Genomic DNA, 27,356 nt, shown 5'->3' with positions numbered 1-27,356 from the left:
TGTTAGCAAAAAGAAACAGTGAATATTAGTGGTTTGTACATGGAGAGAGAGAGACTTTCAATCGAACAGCGCGAGCGCGTAGCTCATCGAAATCGAAATCGAAGAAGGCAAAGACGAGTGTAAAGAGAGCGAGAGAGAGAGAGAGAGCGAGTGCCACCCCCCTTTGGGCCCCACCGCTTCTTTTTGTTTTTTGTTTTGTAATAAATAGCGCTGTATAAAGCGACCACGCTACCAAACGGCAAGAACCCGCGCTGTGAGCTGTGAGCAGAGCAACAACGTAGGTCGGTACCCCCTGCACCCCCCTTCAATATACCACCGCCGCCAACGAAAGGGAGAATCGAATCGAATCGACTCAAACCGAACCCCCGAACCGTCGTCCGCTGGCTAGAACTAAAAGAAGAATCGGTTGAAACAGCTGGAATAAAACCAGAAACCAGCAGAGCAAAGCAAAACAAAAACAGAATTAGCGACAGGCCAAAAAAAAAAGAACGAAAAAAAAAAAGAGAGAAAACATACGTTTCCCGCTCCACCGTAACGCCGCGATTTTCCCCCTGGAAAAAAAATATAACACAGATATACTATATAAATTATAAGAAGTATATTAAAATTTCAATGTGATAAGAAAAAACTCTGAAAAATCAGCATTCAACGCAGACTGATCAAAAATTTAACAACAAAATAAAGTATACATAAAAACCTCCTACAAAAAGGAGGGAATATTGGATTAAGAAAAAAAATATACAAATATATAAAGAAAAGAGTTGCAAAAAATTATTTTCAAAATTTTTTTCGAGTGTGTTACAAATCAAAGACCGAACAAAAATGTCAAAAAAAGTAAAATAACAACAAATGGAAAAAAATAATTAAAGCAGATGCCAAAAAAAAAAAAAGCGAAACAAGAACATTTAACAACGTAAAAAGAAAATATCCATAAATCTATATATACCATAAATTATACATATATGTAGATAGACGGAGAGGAGAGCCCGGAGAACGGAACGGAACACGGACAGAACAACGCAGAACAGAACAGAACACCTTAAAGCCAAAAAACCAAAGCAACAAAAGCGAACGAAGGAAGGAACAACAAAAGAACGAGCCAGAAGATACCAGCGGGAGAAAGACAGAGACAGAAGGCGAGAACACAACAAAGAACACAAGACAGAAACAGAAACCGAAACCGAAACCGAAACGGCATAAAATAGAGCTGAAAAAGTTAGAGGAGGAGCAAGAGAAGGAGAAGGAGAAGAACAAGGTGGAAAAATGACAACGAAACAACCAAGAAAAGTGGCCCCCGATGGCGGCTGGGGTTGGGTTGCCTGCTTTGGCGTTAGTTTGGTCAACGTAAGTCCCACCTTAATATATATGTACATACAAATATATATACATACATACTATGTATAACCACACATTCCAATTAATTAGCCGTCAAGAGAAAGGAAAGAAAGCCAATCACTCGGCGGGTGTAAAACTCTTTCATCCTGCAGACTACTTGCTTCACTCGTATCCCCCCTTTTTCCTGGTGTATTAATGGTTTTGCACTTAGGATAGGTTAGTTACCAAGTTGCCCCTGTTCCCCGTTCCCTGTTCCCTGTCCTGTGTATGTGGTAGTTCTCATTTGATAAGCTTCAATTGAAATATGACCAAATTTAATATGTTTATATCTGAAATGCTTACATGGCGATTTATGGGCCATCTCTAATAAATATTATTGTGGCCAATAAATACTGCGGATACATATGTAGACATTTAATCAAATCATAAATACAAAAGCTAATCTATTGCATTAGAGGGATTCTACTGGGTTAATTGTTGGTAAAAAGTGAAAAAAGGAAAACCAATTTCTCAGTTCCATGCCATGTCTGACCGACCAGTCATCCATCTATGTATGTACCTGGTGGTCTCTGTCCTATAGTGCAACTTGTCTTTCCTTTCCTTTGTGCTCCTGTGTGTGTGTGTGTGTACACCAAGGTGTATCTGTGTAGCTGTGTATCTGCACCCCCTGCTGCAGACAGCAGCCAAGAAACAGCTGCTTTTCCCAAAGAAGGAGAGAGAATGAGGAACAAAGAGCAGAGGCGGGAGGCAAAACGAACAAAATAAAAGGAGTCTACTCCGATCCGATCATGGCCATTGAGTCGTTCGTTTTGGGCTCGGCTCGGCTCGGCTCGGCTCTGCTCTGCTCCCCTCTGGGGGATCGGGCTCTACAATGCTCATGTACTGTTGCGGGGCACTGCTTTCGGTCGTCACGCACCAGACGCGTGATATCGGAAATGCGTCTCGAGTGTTGTATACCCTTTTTGCAGCGGGTATCTTCGTTTTGTATCACAAGAACTCACACCAAATCCAGCCTCTCATTTCGAATTATGTTACCATCAGAGGAAAGCCAAACGAAAGGGTACAAGAAATTCGGCTAGTTTTCACTGATTCTCTATTTTGTGTTCGTTGTTGGAGCACTTAGGCCTACATACACGTACATCTACATCTGAACAGAGCAAAGGCGAAGACATTTCAATGGGTGGTGGGGCGTGGCCACAAATATCGAATCGGTACAACATTTAAGATCACATTTCGAATATTAAGATATCAATAAAACTAATGGCTTATGCGACTATAAAGGCTAGAGTATATTTGGAGCTATTTCCTATTCATCCCTGGGAGGTTAGACCAAAACACTATGGAGTTAAAATAGTAGGAGTCAAAAGATATCCGAAATAGTAATCATTATTGATCACCCAGTAGACACACGCCAAAGGGAACAGTATTGACCCTTGACCGATGATGGAGAATGAACGTGTAGGTCTACCGAGTGTACTCGCTATAAGAAATGAAATCACTTATGAGCTGGTACACTGGATAAAAGTACCGGACTTCCAATGATTGTCGTCCGGGGTCTTTTCGTACACGGCTGGTCTTGAACTAATAATTGGCCCGAGTCGCAGTACAATATGATATTTAATTCAACATACATGTGCTGGGAACCGGGCCAACTATAAGCTATATAACTCTCTATTGATTCCCTGTTCGGATTGGACTTAATGTCACGTATGATGGGTACTAAGCGCATAGCTGTATCTACTTGCCAAGCATAAAGAAATCAAAAAACTTGCCTGCTGATGAAGCGGATAAAAGTACCAGCTCCGGGGATACCCACGAGGATTACAGATCATTTTAGCGCACTTTCACCCGCGGATCGGAGAGCTCATGGTTGGTTTTGTGGCTAATAATTCTATCTATGCTGCAAACATTTATGACGTTCAAATTGTACATACATGTCCGAGCAAAAATACAAATATAAGCCCATGAAATATATTCTCTCCTAACGAATCGAAATCACTCGATCCTAAAATTTCGGTTTTTTTTTCTCGCTTACTCTTTGTCTGATTTTCTGGTAGGGAGAACAACGAAAAATATTCGTTGAGATAGAGACTTGTATCCAGTGTTCTTAAGTGAAAAGTTTTCAAATCCACCAAATCAATATGAAAGTCAAATAATACATATGGTATTTGAGGATCTGAAAACTCTGGACCATTTGACCCGGCGGCTATTCGCACTCGTTTATTCGCCCAACGAACTAGATATCCCACGGATAGTTGGCTTTGTGGCTAATGATTGCTCCTATCCGCCGTGGCATATGTCTTTCGAATTGTACATAAGCCACAGCACATAGGATAAACCAAAAGCCCTCTCTGGCAGGTTTGCAGACTCACTAAAATCAGAAAGGGATATGGGATATATACGTATATATCCCATGGAAGAATGAAAAAGGTTTCAGTTATCGCATATTCATATTTTAGGAGTGGAAACGCGCCAATATATGTGTAGATATGGCATATAGTCGAGATATGGGAAAAATGTCGGGTGTGGTGGGTTCGGGCGCGTTATTATATACGAACGAGGATTACAGATCATTTTAGCGCACTTTCACCCGCGGAACGGAGAGTTCATGGTTGGTTTTGTGGCTAATAATTCTATATATGCTGCAACCATTTATGACGTTCAAATTGTACATAAATGTCCGAGCAAAAATACAAATATAAGCCCATGAAATATATTCTGCCCTAACGAATCGAAATCACTCGTTCCTAAAATTTCGGTTTTTTTTCTCGCTTACTCTTCTGATTTTCTGGTAGGGAGAACAACGAAAAATATTCGTTAAGATAGAGACTTGTATCAAGTGTTCTTAAGTGAAAAGTTTTCAAATCCACCAAATCAATATGAAAGTCAAATAATACATATGGTATTTGAGGATCTGAAAACTCTGGACCATTTGACCCGGTTACTCGGTCGCACTCGTTTATTCGCCCAACGAACTAGATATCCCACGGATAGTTGGCTTTGTGGCTAATGATTGCTCCTATCTGCCGTTGCATATGACTTTCGAATTGTACATAAACCACAGCAGATAGGATAAACCAAAAGCCCTCTCTGGCAGGTTTGCAGACTCCCTAAAATCAGAAAGGGATAAGGGATATATACGTATATATCCCATGGAAGAATGAAAAAAGGGTTTCAGTTATCGCAAGAAATATTCAAATCTTAGGAGTGGAAACGCACCAATATATGTGTAGATATGGTATATAGTCGAGATATGGGAAAATTGTCGGGTGTGGTGGGTTCGGGCGCGTTATTATATACCAACGAGGATTACAGATCATTTTAGCGCACTTTCACCCGCGGATCGGAGAGCTCATGGTTGGTTTTGGGGCTAATAATTCTATTTATGCTGCAACCATTTATGACGTTCAAATTGTACATAAATGTCCAAGCAAAAATACAAATATAAGCCCATGAAATATATTCTGCCCTAACGAATCGAAATCACTCGTTCCTAAAATTTCGGGTTTTTTTTCTCGCTTACTCTTTGTCTGATTTTCTGGTAGGGAGAACAACGAAAAATATTCGTTAAGATAGAGACTTGTATCAAGTGTTCTTAAGTGAAAAGTTTTCAAATCCACCAAATCAATATGAAAGTCAAATAATACATATGGTATTTGAGGATCTGAAAACTCTGGACCATTTGACCCGGTTACTCGGTCGCACTCGTTTATTCGCCCAACGAACTAGATATCCCACGGATAGTTGGCTTTGTGGCTAATGATTGCTCCTATCCGCCGTAGCATATGGATTTCGAATTGTACATAAACCACAGCAGATAGGATAAACCAAAAGCCCTCTCTGGCAGGTTTGCAGACTCACTAAAATCAGAAAGGGATATGGGATATATACGAATATATCCCATGGAAGAATGAAACAAGGGGGAACGTTGTGAGTTGCTGCGGACACCGCAACTCTACGGTTATACCCGATACTAAGTCAGTATGGCTCCCCTCCGGCAGACGCCGCTTATATTATTAAACGACACGACGAAGAGTGCGTGCGAGAGAGACTTTCTGTCAGTCTGAGCGTGACGTCGGGCGCTGCGTAGCCAGTGCAAATTGATTTGTTCCTTTTGGCTATAAAAATGATCTGATCTGATCCAGATTCAGCAATCTGATAGATATGGTCGTTATCTATGATTCTGCGTTTTTAGTTTTCTCAAGTCTGCAATATTGTGGATGCAACAGATTTTCGTCCTTTTGTGTGGGCGGAAGGGGGTGGGCCGAAATTTTGAGATAAAGGTTTTATAGAGAGATCTAACAGAAGTGCGAATACCAAATTTTGTTACTCTAGCTTTAATAGTCTCTGAGATTTGTGAATATCCCCAGATTTGCATCCTTTGCGGAGGCGGAAGGGGGTGTGGCGAAATTTTGAAACAAACTCGTCTCGGTCCGATATATTAGGAGTGTGGATACCAAATTTGGTTGCTCTAGCTTTTATAGTCTCTGAGATCTAGGCGCGTGACATATCACAGAAGTCTGGATCCAAAACATTGTTGCTCTAGCTCTTATAGTCTTTGAGCATTAGGCGCTGAAGGGGACGGACGGACGGACAGACGGACAGACATGGCTCAATCGACTCGGCTATTGATGCTGATCAAGAATATATATACTTTATGGGGTCGGAAACGATTCCTTCTGGACGTTACACACATCCACTTTTACCACAAATCTAATATACCCCAATACTCATTTTGAGTATCGGGTATAAAAAGGGGTTCAGTTATCGCAAGAAATATTCATATTTTAGGAGTGGAAACGCACCAGGAACTTGTTTGATCAAAATTAAATATATATGTCGGTATGGCATATAGTCGAGATATGGGCAAAATGTCGGGTGTGGTGGGTTCGGGCGCGTTATCTATGGAACACTATAAGACAAAGAAAGCCGCCCGTCGTCTGTCTGTCTGCAAGGCTCTTGGGGCAGAGATAAAGATACAGATACAGAGCAAACTGGCAACAAAATGCAGAACCTGAAACCTGGGACCACCTCCCCCATTCACAAAAAAGCCCCGAAGCCATTAGCAGGCACGTGACCACATATCTAATAGCAAATATCGGATGGGAGAGGCAATACTACCACACCTATAGATATGTAAATATATACAATAGATATGGATACAGATACAATGTCGTATAATTTGGTATTCGATTCGCTTGGAGGTCGTCGACACAGCAGAAAGCAGAGAGCAAAGAGGAAACCCGATTAAACCATGATCAAACCATTGTCGGGAGGGAAATAAATATCCTTCGATTAGATATCTATTGGAATAAAATGATGGCTAAAATTCAAATTAAATGCGAATGTTATACGATGTACAGACCTCCTCCGATGACGGAGAAATGAGATCACTTAAGAGCTGTTACACTGGATAAAAGTACCGGACTTCCAATGATTGTCGTCCGGGGTCTTTTCGTACACGGCTGGTCTTGAGCTAATAATTGGCCCGAGTCGCAGTACAATATGATATTTAATTCAACATACATGTGCTGGGAACCGGGCCAACTATAAGCTATATAACTCTCTATTGATTCCCTGTTCGGATTGGACTTAATGTCACGTATGATGGGTACTAAGCGCATAGCTGTATCTACTTGCCAAGCATAAAGAAATCAAAAAACTTGCCTGCTGATGAAGCGGATAAAAGTACCAGCTCCGGGGATACCCACGAGGATTACAGATCATTTTAGCGCACTTTCACCAGCGGAACGGAGAGCTCATGGTTGGTTTTGGGGCTAATAATTCTATCTATGCTGCAAACATTTATGACGTTCAAATTGTACATAAATGTCCGAGCAAAAATACAAATATAAACCCATGAAATATATTCTGCCCTAACGAATCGGAATCACTCGATCCTAAAATTTCGGTTTTTTCTCGCTAACTCTTTGTCTGATTTTCTGGTAGGGAGAACAACGAAAAATATTCGTTAAGATAGAGACTTGTATCAAGTGTTCTTAAGTGAAAAGTTTTCAAATCCACCAAATCAATATGAAAGTCAAATAATACATATGGTATTTGAGGATCTGAAAACTCTGGACCATTTGACCCGGCGGCTATTCGCACTCGTTTATTCGCCCAACGAACTAGATATCCCACGGATAGTTGGCTTTGTGGCTAATGATTGCTCCTATCCGCCGTGGCATATGACTTTCGAATTGTACATAAGCCACAGCACATAGGATAAACCAAAAGCCCTCTCTGGCAGGTTTGCAGACTCACTAAAATCAGAAAGGGATATGGGATATATACGTATATATCCCATGGAAGAATGAAAAAAGGGTTTCAGTTATCGCAAGAAATATTCAAATCTTAGGAGTGGAAACGCACCAATATATGTGTAGATATGGTATATAGTCGAGATATGGGAAAATTGTCGGGTGTGGTGGGTTCGGGCGCGTTATTATATACCAACGAGGATTACAGATCATTTTAGCGCACTTTCACCCGCGGATCGGAGAGCTCATGGTTGGTTTTGGGGCTAATAATTCTATCTATGCTGCAAACATTTATGACGTTCAAATTGTACATAAATGTCCGAGCAAAAATACAAATATAAGCCCATGAAATATATTCTGCCCTAACGAATCGGAATCACTCGTTCCTAAAATTTCGGTTTTTTTTCTCGCTTACTCTTTGTCTGATTTTCTGGTAGGGAGAACAACGAAAAATATTCGTTGATTGATACTTGTATCGAGTATTCTAGCTTTAAGATATAAACAAAATCTAAGAACTGGGACACTTTATAAGGTCCAAAGTTGTCCTGAGCTCCATTAATCCGAAAAGAATATCCACTCTCGGAACGGATGTCTTATAGATGGTTTGGTGGTAAATAATTTACCTGTTGCTCAGTTCTATATAGTATAAATAAACAAAGCATATAGAGCCGAGAGCCAGGAAAGCTATAGACCATTTGTATAGACCAATTGATTGTTGATGGAGGAGTCAGTGAATGTCTCAGTGAATATTTATCAATGCATAGATCTTAAATCTGTGCAGGGGAATCTGTAAAAACGATTGATATTATGAGAGTGGAATGAGAGTTGGTCAAATTAAATCGATTCTCCCATTATCAGCATCATCATTAATTCCTGGGAAGGGTAGGTGCGAAATTGAAAACAAAACAAAGCTTGTAATCATAATCGGAAATGCTCCTCCACTCCACCTGCAGCTCCTTCGCGTTTGGTGTGGAATCGGATCGGGGTTAGATCGCTGCCTGATATCGCCTGATAGGCGGCCGATCAGTCGATTATGTGAGCACACGGTTAACGATGAACGGTGAACGGTTGACGGTTAACAGTTAGCAGCTCGAACTAATCGCAGCTCGGAACTTTTGTTTGTTTTCGCAGCGCGTTGACAACACATCCAGCAGCAATCCACTATCTTTGGGTCCGCCGGCCGCACGTTTAATCGCCTTTTAAATCATTTACGAGGCAAATTAGCACTTGAACCTTATACAACTCGAAATCCATCCGAAAGCGAACCCATTAAACATCACGCATCAAGCACCAAACACCAAACAATAAATTATCTTCCTCTGAGGCTGGAATGCTGCAAAAAAACAACATGACTCTCAAGAACCTTGTTGTCAGGGGCCGCGACGGCGAAATATGTACATGTGATGCGATGGAACAGCCCCAGACCATGATCGAAGCGCCACCATCTTCAACGGTGGAGGACGTCGTACATATAGTTTACCATCCCTTCTAAAGACATTAAACTTTCAAAAATTGGGACCTTTGTGAATATGCTCTGTGGCGCATTTTAACACCTCAGCAGTGCGAAAGTCTTGTAGATTCAATACCAAAGCGTTGCTCCACTGTTCTTAAGCAGAGAGGTCATCGCACTCGATATTAAAGTAAATTTATTAAAAATACGAGGAATACTGGTCAGCTTTTAACTTTTTTAAGTGGCTTAAGTATATGAGCATGACATTTTGGAGATGGTTTCAGATTTTTAAAATATTTCCCTGAATATATATTTTCATAACTTGGTTATTGTTGTACTAGAACGCACACTAGCTTAAGTCTATGAGCACCTCTGTATACATATGTATCTCTGAAGTGTCATATATTCTATTCTGGACACAAGTGCGCACTTATTTGGTCTCTGAAGCACTTGAAAATATCGAACAACGACAGATCGTAGGACACCTATGTAGATATACTCGTATGTATATTATTTTTGGATGAAAATGGCAGAATGGTACATAAAAAACACGCCGAGTATATCCCTCCACCAGGCATCCCAGTCTTAAGATATCGAACCACTTTATATATTGGAATACCCGACGAACGTGCGAGCTTCAATGAATAGGCATACATACATATATCTCTTGGGGTTGGGATGTATATGTGGTGAAAAGTTTTCAAATCCACCAAATCAATATGAAAGTCAAATAATACATATGGTATTTGAGGATCTGAAAACTCTGGACCATTTGACCCGGTTACTCGGTCGCACTCGTTTATTCGCCCAACGAACTAGATATCCCACGGATAGTTGGCTTTGTGGCTAATGATTGCTCCTATCCGCCGTGGCATATGACTTTCGAATTGTACATAAACCACAGCACATAGGATAAACCAAAAGCCCTCTCTGGCAGGTTTGCAGACTCCCTAAAAGCAGAAAGGGATAAGGGATATATACGTATATATCCCATGGAAGAATGAAAAAGGTTTCAGTTATCGCAAGAAATATTCATATCTTTGGAGTGGAAACGCACCAGGAACTTGTTTGATCAAAAAAAAAATGGAACACTATAAGACAAAGAAAGCCGCCCGTCGTCTGTCTGTCTGCAAGTCTCTTGGGGCAGAGATAAAGATACAGATACAGAGCAAACTGGCAACAAAATGCAGAACCTGAAACCTGGGACCACCTCCCCCATTCACAAAAAAGCCCCGAAGCCATTAGCAGGCACGTGACCACATATCTAATAGCAAATATCGGATGAGAGAGGCAATACTACCACACCTATAGATATGTAAATATATACAATAGATATGGATACAGATACAATGTCGTATAATTTGGTATTCGATTCGCTTGGAGGTCGTCGACACAGCAGAAAGCAGAGAGCATAGAGGAAACCCGATTAAACCATGATCAAACCATTGTCGGGAGGGAAATAAATATCCTTCGATTAGATATCTATTGGAATAAAATGATGGCTAAAATTCAAATTAAATGCGAATGTTATACGATGTACAGACCTCCTCCGATGACGGAGAAATGAGATCACTTATGAGCTGGTACACTGGATAAAAGTACCGGACTTCCAATGATTGTCGTCCGGGGTCTTTTCGTACACGGCTGGTCTTGAGCTAATAATTGGCCCGAGTCGCAGTACAATATGATATTTAATTCAACATACATGTGCTGGGAACCGGGCCAACTATAAACTATATAACTCTCTATTGATTCCCTGTTCGGATTGGACTTAATGTCACGTATGATGGGTACTAAGCGCATAGCTATATCTACTTGCCAAGCATAAAGAAATCAAAAAACTTGCCTGCTGATGAAGCGGATAAAAGTACCAGCTCCGGGGATACCCACGAGGATTACAGATTATTTTACGAAAAATATTCGTTGAGATAGAGACTTGTATCCAGTGTTCTTAAGTGAAAAGTTTTCAAATCCACCAAATCAATATGAAAGTCAAATAATACATATGGTATTTGAGGATCTGAAAACTCTGGACCATTTGACCCGGCGGCTATTCGCACTCGTTTATTCGCCCAACGCACTAGATATCCCACGGATAGTTGGCTTTGTGGCTAATGATTGCTCCTATCCGCCGTGGCATATGACTTTCGAATTGTACATAAGCCACAGCACATAGGATAAACCAAAAGCCCTCTCTGGCAGGTTTGCAGACTCACTAAAATCAGAAAGGGATATGGGATATATACGTATATATCCCATGGAAGAATGAAAAAGGTTTCAGTTATCGCATATTCATATTTTAGGAGTGGAAACGCACCAATATATGTGTAGATATGGCATATAGTCGAGATATGGGAAAAATGTCGGGTGTGGTGGGTTCGGGCGCGTTATTATATACCAACGAGGATTACAGATCATTTTAGCGCACTTTCACCCGCGGATCGGAGAGTTCATGGTTGGTTTTGGGGCTAATAATTCTATCTATGCTGCAAACATTTATGACGTTCAAATTGTACATAAATGTCCGAGCAAAAATACAAATATAAGCCCATGAAATATATTCTGCCCTAACGAATCGAAATCACTCGTTCCTAAAATTTCGGTTTTTTTTCTCGCTTACTCTTTGTCTGATTTTCTGGTAGGGAGAACAACGAAAAATATTCGTTAAGATAGAGACTTGTATCAAGTGTTCTTAAGTGAAAAGTTTTCAAATCCACCAAATCAATATGAAAGTCAAATAATACATATGGTATTTGAGGATCTGAAAACTCTGGACCATTTGACCCGGTTACTCGGTCGCACTCGTTTATTCGCCCAACGAACTAGATATCCCACGGATAGTTGGCTTTGTGGCTAATGATTGCTCCTATCCGCCGTGGCATATGACTTTCGAATTGTACATAAACCACAGCACATAGGATAAACCAAAAACCCTCTCTGGCAGGTTTGCAGACTCCCTAAAATCAGAAAGGGATATGGGATATATACGTATATATCCCATGGAAGAATGAAAAAAGGGTTTCAGTTATCGCAAGAAATATTCAAATCTTAGGAGTGGAAACGCACCAATATATGTGTAGATATGGCATATAGTCGAGATATGGGAAAAATGTCGGGTGTGGTGGGTTCGGGCGCGTTATTATATACCAACGAGGATTACAGATCATTTTAGCGCACTTTCACCCGCGGATCGGAGAGCTCATGGTTGGTTTTGGGGCTGATAATTCTATTTATGCTGCAACCATCTATGACGTTCAAATTGTAGATAAATGTCCGAGCAAAAATACAAATATAAGCCCATGAAATATATTCTGCCCTAACGAATCGAAATCACTCGTTCCTAAAATTTCGGTTTTTTTTTCTCGCTTACTCTTTGTCTGATTTTCTGGTAGGGAGAACAACGAAAAATATTCGTTAAGATAGAGACTTGTATCAAGTGTTCTTAAGTGAAAAGTTTTCAAATCCACCAAATCAATATGAAATTCAAATAATACATATTGTATTTGAGGATCTGAAAACTCTGGACCATTTGACCCGGCGGCTATTCGCACTCGTTTATTCGCCCAACGAACTAGATATCCCACGGATAGTTGGCTGGCTTTGTGGCTGGGCTAATGATTGCTCCTAACCGCAGTAATGTATGACTTTCCGAAACCCGATTAAACCATTGTTGGGAGGGGAATAAATATCCTTCGATTAGATATCTATTGGAATAAAATGATGGCTAAAATTCAAATTAAATGCGAAATATTGTTATGTGATCTACAGACCTCCTCCACAATCTGTCAGAACTGTCGGATCTGTCAACAAAGTCAATTTCCATTTGCAATACAAATTTCTTTTAATTGAATTCTTCGCTCCAGCGACTCGAACAGACTCTTTCCTGTCTGTCTCAGCCTGTCAGTCGTTGGGTCAAAGCCAGATACAGAGACAGAGACAGAGGCAAAAACAAAGGCAAAGACAACGAAAGAGTTGCATAAGAAATTATCAGATAGCCCATTGGCAATGGGGCGTTATCGGTCGATGGTGAAACCAAAGAAGGTGCAAGTCCCAAAGTGACTCCTCTCTTTTTCTTAAAGAACAAAATATTTTTTTCTTATTTACTGAATTTGCCGCTTTCATTTTTGGTAGCAGCTGCACAAATATACCCTCGTACCCTCGAAGAATCGCGCAAATATTGTTGAAAGTATGAATCAAAAACGATTTTGATACAAATTTCCGAAAACGCCAAATGAAATCCAAAGATTTCTCGCGTGGACTTTGCACGGAACGAGACTCTTGCCTGTCTGTCTGTCTGTCTGTCTTGTCTGCTTTCGATATCTCTATTTTTTTTTTTTTTTTTGTGTAAAGCAAATTGAATGATATATAGTATATATACATAGGTATCTTGATTTTGCATTCAGTGTCAACGCAATAATGAAACTCAAGTAAATGGATCGGATCGGTTCTCTGGTCATGCCACCGCTACTCTTTGGATATCTGGCCAGAAACGAATCGGTATCAGAAATGTGCACACATGTTGATTACATACGGAGTGTGCTTCGAGCCTATTCTCTCACACAGTGGCTTAGCAGTAGGAGCGTTGAAGATTTCATGATTCCCAGAGTAAACCAGATTACCAGGGTATTATATTCGGAATGTGTACATATGTGGCTGCTTTGATCACTCTCCCAGAGTGGCTTAGCATTTATCTCCCCCTCTCTCTCTCTTTCGCTCTCTCTCTCTGCCTCTCTCTAATTATCAGGGTAGGGTATCCCATTGTCGCGTTGTCCCGTGGTTTTCGTTTTTCTATTTGAAGATTTTCTGCCACCAATTCCACCTTCTCTTCGGCTGTTGACGCTGTGCCAATTTACTAAAAACACAAACAGAAAGTAAATTATACAACGTACACACACACACACACACACACACACACACACACACCTAGACACCTACACACCTACACACATATACAATATATGTATGTGTACAAGAGAGTAGTCGTCATAGATTTGTTTTTTGCTAGTTTTGCTTGGGTTTTTGTTATCATTATCAGCTGCACGATTAGCACTCTTTATTTTTCTGATTCGGGTCTAGACAATCGAAGCGATTGATACCCACTCCCCGCCCAAATACCCACCGACGACGACACGACAATGAACCAAAGACAAAAGCATAGCAATTAAGCCTTAACATTTAGCACATTGTCTTAATTGATAATTAGAATACATGGAGTTTTGTGATTAGGAGAGCACTCAGAGACAGCCCCAGGCCACAGAGAGCACTGGCCATGTAAGGCAGGCACCCAAGCGACAGAGTGAATGATCGAGTGAATGACTGGATCAATTGGCTGGAAAGCAGACGATTGAGTGACTGAACGACTTAACGACTGAATCACCGTCTGACTGACTGATCGACAGTCATTTAGCATTCATCAAACGCATGCTCGGACGACTGGACTTGGCTCGACTTGAGAATACGTCATACAAAATATCCGGCATGCTTTCGGCAGCAATCGAGCAATCTATATATGGATGGGGACATATACAACACACACACACACACACATATATATATTTGAAGTGGCATCGAAAGCCAATTAGAACATTTCCCAAAATGCGAGTGTATCTGTGCTGCTGGAAAATTTCGTTTTGCCCATTTCGTTTGAGAGGTCAAGAAGTATGCCCCAAAAGGCATATTATGTATTCAAAAAATGTTTCAATGAAGAAATTCCAATCGGCCAAATTTGGGAGTGCTGTGGCATATTTCTTCCTTGATTCCCCTCAAAACCCCTACCATTTTCCTACCATTTCATTCACGCAATAAATTTGTAAGAATTTCAATATTTTGTTTTCGTTAAATTTGTGACGTTTTGTTTCTTTGAACAATTGTCGTCGTCTGTTTTGCTCTGTGTGTGGGTTGTGGCCTCTGTTTTGTTTGTTGTTGCTTTTTTTTTGCAAATGAGAGCTAATTTCTTTGACAAATTCCGAGTGCCAGGCGCGAGAAAAACAATAAATAGAATGAACTAGACCACGAAATAGTAACAGAAAGAGAAACAGGAACGTATAGAGAATTTCAGAATACGAACACCCGTTCGACGAGTGATGTGTGTGTGTGATGGCCAGATCGATCACACCGGATCGATCGATCGATCTCATGAAAGTCTCATGCAAACAAGATCTTAAGCACACACACAATTCCCCCCCAAAAACGGCATTCGCAGGTGAATGCTAAAACCAAACGATCGGATCGGTTTGGAGATCGGCAGCACGATCGATCCAATCTGATATGATCGGGCGAGGAAGTGTGCTGCGCGCTCTATGGATGCTAATGAAATTTTAACAACTGCTAAAATGGGATCAAAGTGCCAGCACGATGGAAATGGAATTGGAAATGCTAATGCATATGCTGAGAGATCTATCTCCAAAAGGAATGTTAAGTCCCGCACACGAGTATTTGCATATTTTCAATGCTAATTATTGGCAGAAGTACGAAAATGGAGATGTGGCTACTTATTGTAGGGAGCCTGGGAGCCATGGCGGGCTTCCTTTCATACCCGCATCACGTGATCGAGGCCCACAAGTCAGATACAAGATACAAGATACAAGATGCAAAATACCAGATAAAAGATACGAAAAGGAAGGGGAAATTAATGGCAGCGTTGCAACAACGAGTTCCAATCAATGTCAATAGTCAAATGCACATGTGACGGCTCTTCCCTCTAGCTACATATATATGTATGTCTTTCTCTATCTATTTGTATCTGGTATCTGGTATCTTGTATCTCGCTCTTTCTCTCCGAGTGCAGATCTGGTTTGTCAAGCAGCTGATGCAGCTTCGATCGCTGGCAATCACGTGACTCTGTGGCAAGTGGCAGGCAGACAATGGAGGGAGGGCAATGCTCAGGGGAAACCCGTTTGCACCAAAATCGAAACAAAAAGAAAAACAGCTGTTTTTTGCTGCTGCATCTTTGATGGGGGGGATATCTGTGGATGTATCTGTGGGCCTGAGCATCTTTTGGGATCTGTGTATCTTTTGCTGGATGCATCTCTGAGATCGTTGTTGTGTCTGCTGGATAAATCACATGATTGCTAACCCCAATCGTTCCGCCCCCATCCGCCCCTCGATATCCGCCGTATACGATATATATACCATTCGTATCGGATCGGTTCGGATCGGTTCGGTTTGGTTTTCAGCTGAATTGAATTTCGAGTTCAGCTTTACAGCTTTTGTTTTTTGTAATTGTTTCTGTATATATAATTTATTTTTAATTGAAATTGAAATGTTTGGTGCGTTTCCTTCCCCCCTTCATTGCGTTTCAGTTGAGTTGCTTTTCGATACATTTACAGATACATTTACAGATACAGTTGCAGATTCGAGTATCGAGTATCGAGTCTTGAGTTGAGTTCACAGCGAGAGTACAACAAATGCTGTGGCGGTAGTGAAAATGTACTTGACAGTTTAATTGCTTCAATTGCTGCGAGACCCAGAGAGAGGGAGAGAGGGAGACCGAGAGAGAGAGACGGCAACAATTTCATTTCAATTTCGAACGCATTTATATATTGTGTATGTTTTTGCTCTTTAATGAACGCAAATTAATATTCAACAATTTAAGAACAATAACAACAATAGCAATAACCCCTTGACTCGACTTGAAGTTAAAGTTGAAGGCACTCCCGGGGCTCTTGGGGCTCCCGGGGCTCTCGGGGACCCTCGTTAAATGTAAAACCAGCAGCTAAATTGTGTGCGCATGCAAATCCTATTGGAAATTTTACATCTTAAATAATATTCAAGGTAGCTCTGCTCTGCTGCTGGGTAATCCGATCCAAACAGACCGGACCGGAGCCGGAGCTGGACCCAGAACAGCAGGTGAAATGCATTGAAATGACAATGAGGAGGGGGGAGTCTGCAATTGGCATGGCGACGCCTGGGAGCAGCCCCAGGGGTTCCGCCCCCTCCATACACGCACAAAGAGAAGCCAACCACAGGCACCCATCTGTTTCTGTGGCTGCACGGATGTCCTTCCTCTCTCTCTCTCTCTGCCCCCCTTTGTCACTCGGTTGGTTTCAGCAGTAGTATATTCGAGTTTAGAGGTCCTTTTGGGGCCAGAATGCATTTCATGGATGGCGTAATTGAACGTTATTTTGGGCCCAAAAGCTGATTGAAACATGCACCGACACGGAGTTGCAGCAGCAGCATTGGCAAAATGGCTTTCGGGGCTTTCATTTTCAAATGAAATGACCAAATATTGAATTTCTATTCGATGCTGATAAATTTTACTTTCAAAAGCGGCAGAGAAACAGTGAGTAAAAACTACCTCGAATTTAAGAGGATTTCATGGATATTTTTGGACGTGAGCTGCACCATCCAGTGGCATATGCAACACCCATCAATCCTTCCCTCCCTCCGTCCATATCCTTGAATTTAAAACCAGTCTCCAAACAATATTTAGCAGCAACTTGTTCCCAAAATACTGCAAATTAAATTGCTAAAAAGTATGTATTAAATTCTTAAATATGAGCAAATACATTTTTTCAAAAGTGGATATTTTTTTTGTAAAATTTTTAAATATAATTCCCAGAAATAAGGAATATTATTGGTAAAATTTGTGAATTTAATTCTTAAAAATGGGAAATTGAATTCAAAAAAAAAAATTAACTCTAGAAACTAAAAAAAAAATATTTGAATTCCTAAAATATTAAAAAAAAAAGTTATATTCTTATAAATTTTAATTTTATTGAAAAAAAAAACAATTGGTAACTTTATTTTATTATTTTGTAAATTTAATTATATTCCTCCAAATTGTATAGAATTTTATAGTCAAAAATTAAAAAGTAAAAATGAATCTTAAAAATTAAGAAATTTAATTCCTGTAAATTCACAAATTTCATATTTCTTAACATATTAAAAATTGTAAAAAAAAAAAGGCTTAAAATTTTCGATGTTTTTTATATTGTTGCTTGAAAAAAAAACTCCACAATTACTAAAATGTTTGCATGGACTTGGAATCAATTTCGTTCCATGGCAATATCTATTGCAGGCCAATTACCATTTAATATTCAATTACAAATCAGAGAGATTCAATTCGCTTGAAGATTGATGGCACAAAATTTCCCAGTGTGTGTGTGTGTGGGGGGGTATGGGCTGGGATGATTACCCCCCACCAATTACTGAAGTTAATTCCGGGCTTATAAATGAGCAGCAGGGCCGGGCAGGGCGGGGGGGCAATAACAATCCGGAAACAAAACACTACCCACACTGCGAGTGGGGATGGTCTGGGCTTTTGCTCAATTATATATTTCTTGGAGAACACAACACACGAAAACGCAATGAAAATTAGAGCACCCGCCCCACCCATCCATCCATCCATCCGTCTGTCCAGCCATTCAAATGTTGAGTTCAAGTTTTTGAAGGACAAAAGATGGGCAGATACAGGAAAGGCCAGGACACACACGGAAACATGGACACTGGAAAATGATGAAATATCTAGTTGAAGGCATAATAAATGCCACGCAAAACGTAATGGGAAATCGATAGGACAGATGGACTTGATTTACGACGAACGATGGTCAGTCAGCCCCGAAAGCAAAAAAAAATACCCAACGACGGACAGTTGCCGTGGCAGCCGCCACCCACGAGGTGGCAGGGGTAGTTGTGACGTCCATGGACATCGTCACGATGGTCAGTAGTCATCACCATAGCCGTTTTGACCACAGCCAAAGCCCCGCACTGCGTGCCACTTTGCCACTGGCCCCCAGCGACTGGCTGGCTGCCCGGCTTTGCCACATTTGCCACACAGAAATGGGGAAAGGAAAGAACGTCATCAGCTTTTGAAACTCATAAATGATAACACGCTAAAAGCACATTTCAAAAAAAAAAAAAAAAAAAAACAGAAACATCAACCGGCTTCAGTTTTAATATACATATGCAAAGAGATACACACAGATACAGATACACAAAGCTGTGGAAACTTTTGTGGAATCATGCTCATTAAGGTTCATTAAGGGCTTCCCAAGGGCCATGCAAACTTTAACCTTTCACTGCGAGAAGTGGAGAGAAAAATCGCAAACAGGGGACAATTTAAACCCATGTTCTGTATAGAAATTTCCTGCTGAAAAATGCAATTGCTAGATAGATTCCATACAATTTTTGGCTAGACATATCATCCAAAGACTGATGGTGGGATCAAATAATAATAAACGAGGCAATTGCTGAGAAGAAACAAAAAGAAGTCCAAAAGAAAGTCCCTTTTACGTACCGCAGCTGCAGGGCTTCTCAGGGGGTCGGCAAGAACTCCTCTAATTAGAAACGATTTTGCAATTTAAATATTCGCAAAGGCCCCATGGGGTGACATGGGTTTTTTTTTTTTGAATGATTGAAATGTCAACAAGGTGCCACAAGGGGCAAAAAGAGAGAGGCCTCCAATTGTCAGGCTTCGATTAAATATTTAATTACAGACTAAGAATACATGCAATGGCGGAGGTAAACTATACAATTGCGTTTATTGGGGAGGGGGTGTACAATTGTACAGTAATTAAATGTGGTTCCAGTCCCCCCTGTAGTAGTAGGATTTCCCAGATCTGTATCTAAAGATCTATCTTTTCGGCATCGAAATATATTTTTCCTTTGAGGCGTGATTTCAGCAAAGATTCTATAACCAGATCGGTAATGTCTTGGCCTTAAAATCGTTTAGCCAAAGCCATAGCCATAAATCATCAAAGAGGCCGATTTGTTGGCTTATTAATAGATTTTGCGAAATAACGAAAGTTGCTGGAAACCTACTTTTTTTTTGTCACAAAAACGGCGACAACGTGTGCTCGTGTTAAGTAATATTTTCCATATATATAGAGTATGTATATGTATCTGTAAATGTATCTGTATCTATGGCTATTACGTGGCGGGGAGCGTACATTCAAGTGTCACGTTAGTTGCACAGCAAACGACAGCCACCTGTAAATTGAATTCAAAAATATTGCACGAAAAATGTTTAAAAATAATTTAGCATCTAATTGTGCAAAGATCAGCCCTACCCCTGCCCCTACCCCTGCCCCTGCCCATGCCCCCCTATATATAACTGATTTGGAGCATTAAAAAGGTGTTCTCCTACCAAAAAGCGAGTCACACGAGCTCTTTTGAGTCGGTCTCTGGTTGGGTTTTGTTTGCCTTTTGCTGTTTTTCGCTAAAAACCCAACAAAAGGCTAGTGAAATAATACAAGTACGATATATACTATATACTATGTACACATGTATAGATGGGGGATACATATGTATCTATGGGGTGTGCGACTGAAAAGCTAATAAACAATTTCCACAAGCACACAAAAAGGCAATAAGAAACCAAAAATATATGTACTAAAAGTAGACGCATATATAGTATATGTCTAATATATTTACAGATTACAGAAAGCCAGCAGCAAATTGAAATTTAAAATGAAAATGAAAATGAAAACAGACGTGGCGGCATGGGTTTGAGTAAAATGGAAATACAATCCACAGATTTGATATTTCCTTTGTTCCAAAATAAATTCCTTTGCAAAATTCCCTTAATGGAAGATTCGTTGAAGAGATTGATGGACTGATATTTGCGTTAAGAGGAGATGACAAAAGGTTATATGGATCATATGAAGGATTCAAGTAGATCTCATAATCTTTATAAATTCAACCATAAATGGCTGAAGATAAGACAACAACTAACGAGAAATACAGAAAAGAAGGAAAGAAAACAATTTACAAAAATTAAATTCAGGTGATGGTAAATATTAGGTTCTATAATCTTAAGAAACAGCTCGTGGGATAAGGCATGGCAAAGTGATACATCTATGTATAAATATGGAATACAACCCAAAAAGGGTCAGGCTGGGCGTGGTTTCACCTACGTAAGGGTAAGGGTAAGCCAAGACCCAAAAGAGATCCCCAAAAGGTGGTCCCTTATTACCTATACTGCAATGAAGGATAGGTCTATAAGATTTCGATTCTACCAGAGTCCCAGTGTAAATTAAAAATTCGATAGCTAGGGGCTCCAATATGGGGCTCTAAGATATTGAAAGTTATGCTTGTATGCGAAATGCTTTAATAAACAGATCAAAAAATCAAAGTCTAAAGATCCCTTAACCGAAATGATTGATAAATAAAGCATATACTCGTGATTGTGCCACAAAAACTAAACCCAAATATGGTATCGCAAACAATTTACCAATCTCAAAATCATAAAAATCATATAAACTCAATTAAAGAAAGCCTAGTGCCTCCCAGTCCCAGTCCCAGAATGGGGAACACTGAAAGGTATTCGAAGCACTTGTCGAGCGCGTGCTGGTGCCTGTTGTTTTCTGATAACTCAATTATCAAGCAATTACCGAATGACAGAGCGACAGAGCTCCACATCTGTATGTATAGAGGAGGTAGCCCCGGATACGCTCTATAAAAATTAGAGGACCCCCAGAACGAGCGCACAGCCCACACAATCAATATCAATATAATCGCAAAAGCAAATACAAAACACTCTCAAGAACGAACACCCCCATCAAACCCAAAGAATAAAGAGCGACAACAATCTATGCATATCTCGGGGAGTCTCTGACTAGGAGTGGAGGAGGAGGAGTGCAGGGGAGGGGAGGCCACGAATTCGTTGTAATTTGCAATGTAAATTGTTGAAGGAAAAGCCGAAGACTGTCCGAGTTAGTCCGCATTTACTTGTCAGCCAATCATCATTATAATAATTTGAGCTAAAGGCTAAAGCGTGCCTAGAACGGGGCAAAATGCTTGGATAAATGGGCAGTAAATAATACAAAATAAATGAATACATATTGTCAATTAATTAGGGTATAATATTGAGGGTACAGTATCCCAAGGGATATGGCTTCAATTTAAATGGAACCCATCAAAAGCTTTACATAAGGAGGTATTTCTTTGTAGGTTATGTAGTTTATATGTTCTTTGAAAATGTTCTTAAAAGAATTATGGTATATAATGAGAAGGAAAGCTATCTGTTACCCTTGGGAAGTCCCCGATTATAATCATGTACAAGGCAGTACGTACATAAAGTGACTAAAGCACACATTTTCTTATCAGTGATTATTCAAAAAAATATATATAATTGCAAAGGCAACAATTTCCACCAATTAGAGACTAGAAAAATTGTTGGAAATGTTTCGAGCTTGATGTGAGAATTAGTAATAAGGAAATGGGGTTTGCCAATCCGAACCAAATGGCATTAATATTTTATGGCAAATACAACAATGTTTGCAAAGCGTTTGGCAATCGCAATCGGACATTGAAATGTAAGGAACAACGATCCATCAATCAATGCTGCTGATTGCTGGATCCATCAATAGAGATAGAGATAGAGACAGAGACAGATAGAAAGAGAGAGAGGGCCCTGTGTGTCCGTGCCCTGATAATGAGTGACTGCCCCATTCAGCTGATGGCCAAATGTCGCATTGCACAATCGATAAGGGTATACTCGAACAAGAGGGTATTCGGCATGGAGTGCATTCATGATAGGAAACGGGCCACTCACAGGGTCCCTCTGTCCCGCTCACTCTCTCTCTCTCTCACTCTGGGACTCACCCGCAGGGCGCTCAGGCCTTCCATTGATAAGGTTTTGCGATTATCCATTTAATGACGTTGGTCCTCTCTCTGTCGAAGTATTTGTATTCTCTCTATCTCGCTCGATTGGCTGATAAATCACGCGGTGCTGGCAGATTAGCCGACGAACGACAAATTGGCCTAAAAAAATATAAATTAAATTAGTAACAAAGTCTATTTGGCTGCCAAATGAGAAAAATATAATAAATAGGCTTGATTCTAATCCGTTTCTGATCCGCTTTTACTTACAGCTGGCCACACGCTCCATAGAGCCATCTTTCGGTCTACTGTTTGGCGACACCCTGAAGGATCTCAATGTGGGCACCACTGGGGCGGCGGTGATCATCAGTGCGCTGGACGTCTGCATGAATTTCTCGGGGCTGTTTGTCGGGCCACTGCTGAAGGAGTTCTCCTACAGAAAGGTGGCCATTGCCGGCTCCCTGCTCTGCGGCCTGGGCCTGGCCCTCACATCGCCGGCCACCAGCATGGCGCACATTCTGAGCACCTATTCGGTGATCAATGGCATCGGTGTGGGCCTGTCCACGTCGGCGGCATTTGTGGCATTGAATCACTACTTCAAGCACAAGCGCGGACAGGCGGTGGGCCTCTCGATGGCTGGCACGGCCATTGGCATGTTGATCATGCCGCAGCTGGTGAGGATCCTGCTGGAGGCATATGACTTTCAGGGCGCTGTCCTGCTGCTGGCGGGAGTCGCGCTTAACGCCACTGTCGGTTCGGTGCTGCTGCAGCCGGTGAAGTGGCACATGAAGGAGGAGTTCGATGATGAGGAGCTGATGTGTATATCGGCATTGCCGACACCCCAGCCCCAACTGCAGCTGGGTGGCGGCGGTGTGGCTGCGTCGGCGGCCTCGCCGCCCGACTTCAAGGTGATCAAAGAGGATGGCAACGAGGAGGATGCTCTGCCCGAGATGAACACCCTGCTGTTCCACAAGCATCACGCCCACCAGCACTCGATGCGCAAGAACTACTCGGAGATGGCCATGAACACCATGAATGGCTCTCGCCTGGGCATACCCAAGCGACCCACATTTCCGCGGATCATGTCCCTGGCGGGCGTACAGTCGGCGGCCCATGGGGCCGGTGCCGATGGCGCATACACCTCGCAGGCGGAGATCAATGCCACGCAGCTGCGCTGTCGCAAGGCCTCGGTTACCTCGAACCTCTCCTACATGGACTTCACCGGCTCCATTCTGCAAGTGCACCTCAACACCGGCGACGATGAGTTCGAGCAGAACGACCGCGAGTTGCGACGCGTTGGCACCGCCACCGGCAGCATTGTCCTTGGCGGACATCGCGACAGTTTCATCAAAATGAAGCCCACGGAGCTGGACAAGCAGACGGAGGCCGCTCTCGCCGCCGCTGCCGATGAGGAGGCCAAAAAGAAGAAGCCCAAAAAGCCGGGCTTTTGGCGCCGGTTTGCCGATCTCCTCGACATTGACATGCTCAAGGACAAGATGTTCCTCAATCTCCTGTTCGGTCTGTCCATCTTCTATGTGGCCGAGATGAACTTCAAGATGGTGACGCCGTTCTTTTTCGCCAATCTGGGATACCAAAAGACCGATGTGGCCTTTTGCCTGTCAATCACGGCCATCACGGATATCGCAGCACGGATTGTCTTGCCGCCGATCTTCGATAGGACCACAATCAGGAAGCGTACCATTTTTCTGGTTTCCATCATTTTTGTGGCTCTAACACGTTCAAGTAAGTGCCCAGCCCAGTGATCTGAGGGGGATCCTTTGACCTTTGGCATTAACATTGATTGTCTCGCTTCCGTAGTCATGGCAGAGCAGACCGATTGGACACAGCTGATGATTTGGCTATCGATTTGCGGATTCTTCCGTGGCTCGGCATTGAGCAACTTCACGCTCACCGTCTCCGAGTATTGTTCGCTGGAGAAGCTGCCATCCGCCTTTGGCTGGCATTTGGTGGGCAAGGCACTGTTTGTGATATCCTTTGGGCCACTGATTGGTAAGACCACACACTGCCCATCCTAGTCCTAAAAATAATCGAAAATGCTTGTTTTAGGCCTCATCCGTGATCTGACTGACAGCTATCCCATTTGCATACATACCCAGAGCTTCTGCATTATGCTGTGCGCCTTCGCCTGGGGCATTGAGTATTTGGTGGAGTTCCTAAATGCGCGCCGCCGCACTGCAGATGCCGCACAGGTGCCCACGCAGGATTCGGCAGCAGCAGGAGCGCCCACGCGGACCACGCACGATGTCAAGTTGTAAAATGGAAGCTGGGGAACAAAACGAAACAAAATGCAGAAGGATTCGATATGAGCTACTATATTTATAAGGAAGACAAGGCTCGCTCGCGCTGTAGTGAGGGGATTCGCACCCACACCCCCATCCCACACCCCTTCCACACACTTCCCCACACAAAATGTATTAAAAACTTAGTTAATTGTGTGCTTTGTTCTTTTTGTTTTCTAAATGATTTAATGATTAAGGAATTACCATTTATTTTGTATTGTAATTTCGCCCTGTTGATTGATTTTTTTTTTTTTTGGTTTCGCTTTGATTTCCGATTTGTTCTCTCGCTCTTTTTGTCGTTTATTTAGTGAACTTGTATGTGATAGTTCAAAGATAGTTTCTAATTTAGATGATAAACTAATACATACACCATAAATACACACACACACACACACATATACGAGAGTAGATACATATATCGTATATCGTATATATCGTAAGAAAATGAGAGTTGAAGTTGATAGAAATTAATGGGCTTTAAAATGTACCTTAAGGAATGAAAGAAGGCGGTATACAAGAAATAACCTACTTATACAAGGACCAATTTTTCTCTGTGTGTGTGTGGCTTTTTTTTCGCCAATTTGATATAAATATATATATACTATACTATAATATAATATATATATATATATATATACTAAGGAATAAACATTAAAACAGATCAATATCGTTTCAATTCTGATGCCAATCCAAATGCCAGAATATTGTATACGCCCCCCTCTAAGCATATAAAACAAAAATTACAAAACGATGGTTCCTTGTGCTTGTAAGATCAATGAGAATATGAGGAGAGCCTTATAAATGTGCCCAAAACCTAAATATTATATTATATATTTGCATGCCCATTTAGATCTAAGCTAGTTTTATATTGTTTGCTTCGATTTCAGAAGAACTAACTTTTTCGAGCCGATTTCTCACAATTTTACGAAAGGCGTTGATTTCGTATCGACAAATTGGTCAAGCCACCCCCAGAACATATAGAATATATACAAATATAGTACAGAAATGAATAATGAACGCCCCGCCACCCCGCCACACACACAAAAATATATACAAAATCCCAACGACACAACTGAAGAAGCCAGTGTGGCGACACCTGGAGACTCATGGGCCAACTACATGTGGCCAACTTTGGCCGTTGAGCAAGTGGCTCCGTCTGGTGGCTGGCTGTAAGAAACTTTTTTACATGAGCTTTTTTTTTGCTGGTTTTTGCAGTATATCCCAGCAAAAATCAAATCAAATTTTCACCCACCTGGCCGGGAAAAAAAAAGACGAAATTTGTATGGAAAGTGCCTAATTACCTGTAGGACATTTGTTGCATGCCCCCCACCTAACTGTAAGATATTTTAAATTATCCAAAACGATAAGCAATAAAAACAAAACTACTACAACAAGAACAACATTCAGATATACTACTTAAAATAAATAGAATTTTAAGCATATTTTGTGTACTTAAAGGTTTCATTTGTTTTTCGGGACAGAAAGTGAAAAGTGAGAGAAAGAGAGAGTTCGAGGGAGAGAGAGGTTTTGATACGATGCAAACTTTTGTGGTATTGATTTGGTGCCCAAGATATTGAATGATATACAAGTATATGCATATATGTATACATTAAGAACTATATGATTATTTAATGAAGAGAATAAAGTGATGAACAAGACGAGACGAAAAAAGTGTGTTCTTCGGTTCTTCGGGTGGTTTCAATCGAAAAGGTTGAAGTTTCGAAAGATAATGAATAAGTGGAGGGAGGGGGGGAAGGCGAATTCTGTAAAATTCCTAATCAAAGAACATTCCCTACTACTGTTTTATGAAGTGTGAAAAGAGCCATTACCACCAGCAGCTCCTCCACTGGGTGGATGATCATCAACAGCAATGATAATGTTTTATCATCCAAAGGCAAACAAAGTTGGAAGATAGAATGTCATAGGATATCATGCCAAAGGCACACACATGCGTTCTGTAATGCGTGAAGAATAAATTTAAGTTTTTATAAATTATGAATGAGAATTAATTCTGAGAAGATGAAGTCTGTCAGGCCACGAGGACGACCACTGGGGACCACTGTTGTATATCTGAAAGCATTAGTTCTGCGCTCTCTCTTATCATCGAGTGCGGGAGGCGGGGGTGAGGCATTTTAATTGTTTTTTTTTTTAAGATATGAAGCGATGATAGATAAATAGCGTAAAAACGATTCGCAATTGTAATAATAATAGAGAAGGTTCCCAGAGGAGAGAGGCCGCCACTTGGCAAATATCATTTGAAAGTGAATATTGCATCATTTGGCATCTCTTCTAATCTTATCGGGAAAAGCCAAATTACATTATGAGTGGGTGGAAGATGCGCTAACAAAACCCCCTAAGCTTCGGCCATAAAACCCATATACCGCGACACCGATAAGACAGCAGAAGCAGAAGCATCAGGTACTGGAAGAGGAAGCCACTGCCACTGCCACTGACTTATATGATGGATGG

General features: G+C 41.2%; 1 protein-coding gene across 2 annotated transcripts; it reads left to right on the top strand.

Moving 5' to 3' along the window:
* Positions 1 to 26,545, top strand: LOC4814938 (uncharacterized). Of its 2 annotated transcripts, none has more exons than XM_001354973.4 (5): positions 1 to 281; positions 973 to 1,344; positions 22,860 to 24,330; positions 24,406 to 24,597; positions 24,655 to 26,545. In XM_001354973.4, the coding sequence occupies exons 2-5, from the start codon at positions 1,264 to 1,266 to the stop codon at positions 24,861 to 24,863; spliced, it is 1,953 nt and encodes a 650-aa protein (XP_001355009.4). In that variant the 5' UTR covers positions 1 to 281; positions 973 to 1,263; the 3' UTR covers positions 24,864 to 26,545. The 2 variants fall into 2 exon arrangements, with proteins under 2 accessions (XP_001355009.4, XP_033238185.1); XM_033382294.1 differs by having other exon boundaries at positions 969 to 1,344.
* Positions 26,546 to 27,356: the final 811 nt, after the last annotated feature.

Source organism: Drosophila pseudoobscura, chromosome X, assembly GCF_009870125.1.
Source record: "Drosophila pseudoobscura strain MV-25-SWS-2005 chromosome X, UCI_Dpse_MV25, whole genome shotgun sequence".
Classification (NCBI taxonomy): Eukaryota; Metazoa; Arthropoda; class Insecta; order Diptera; family Drosophilidae; genus Drosophila; species Drosophila pseudoobscura.
This window is presented reverse-complemented; position numbering and strand designations above follow the sequence as displayed.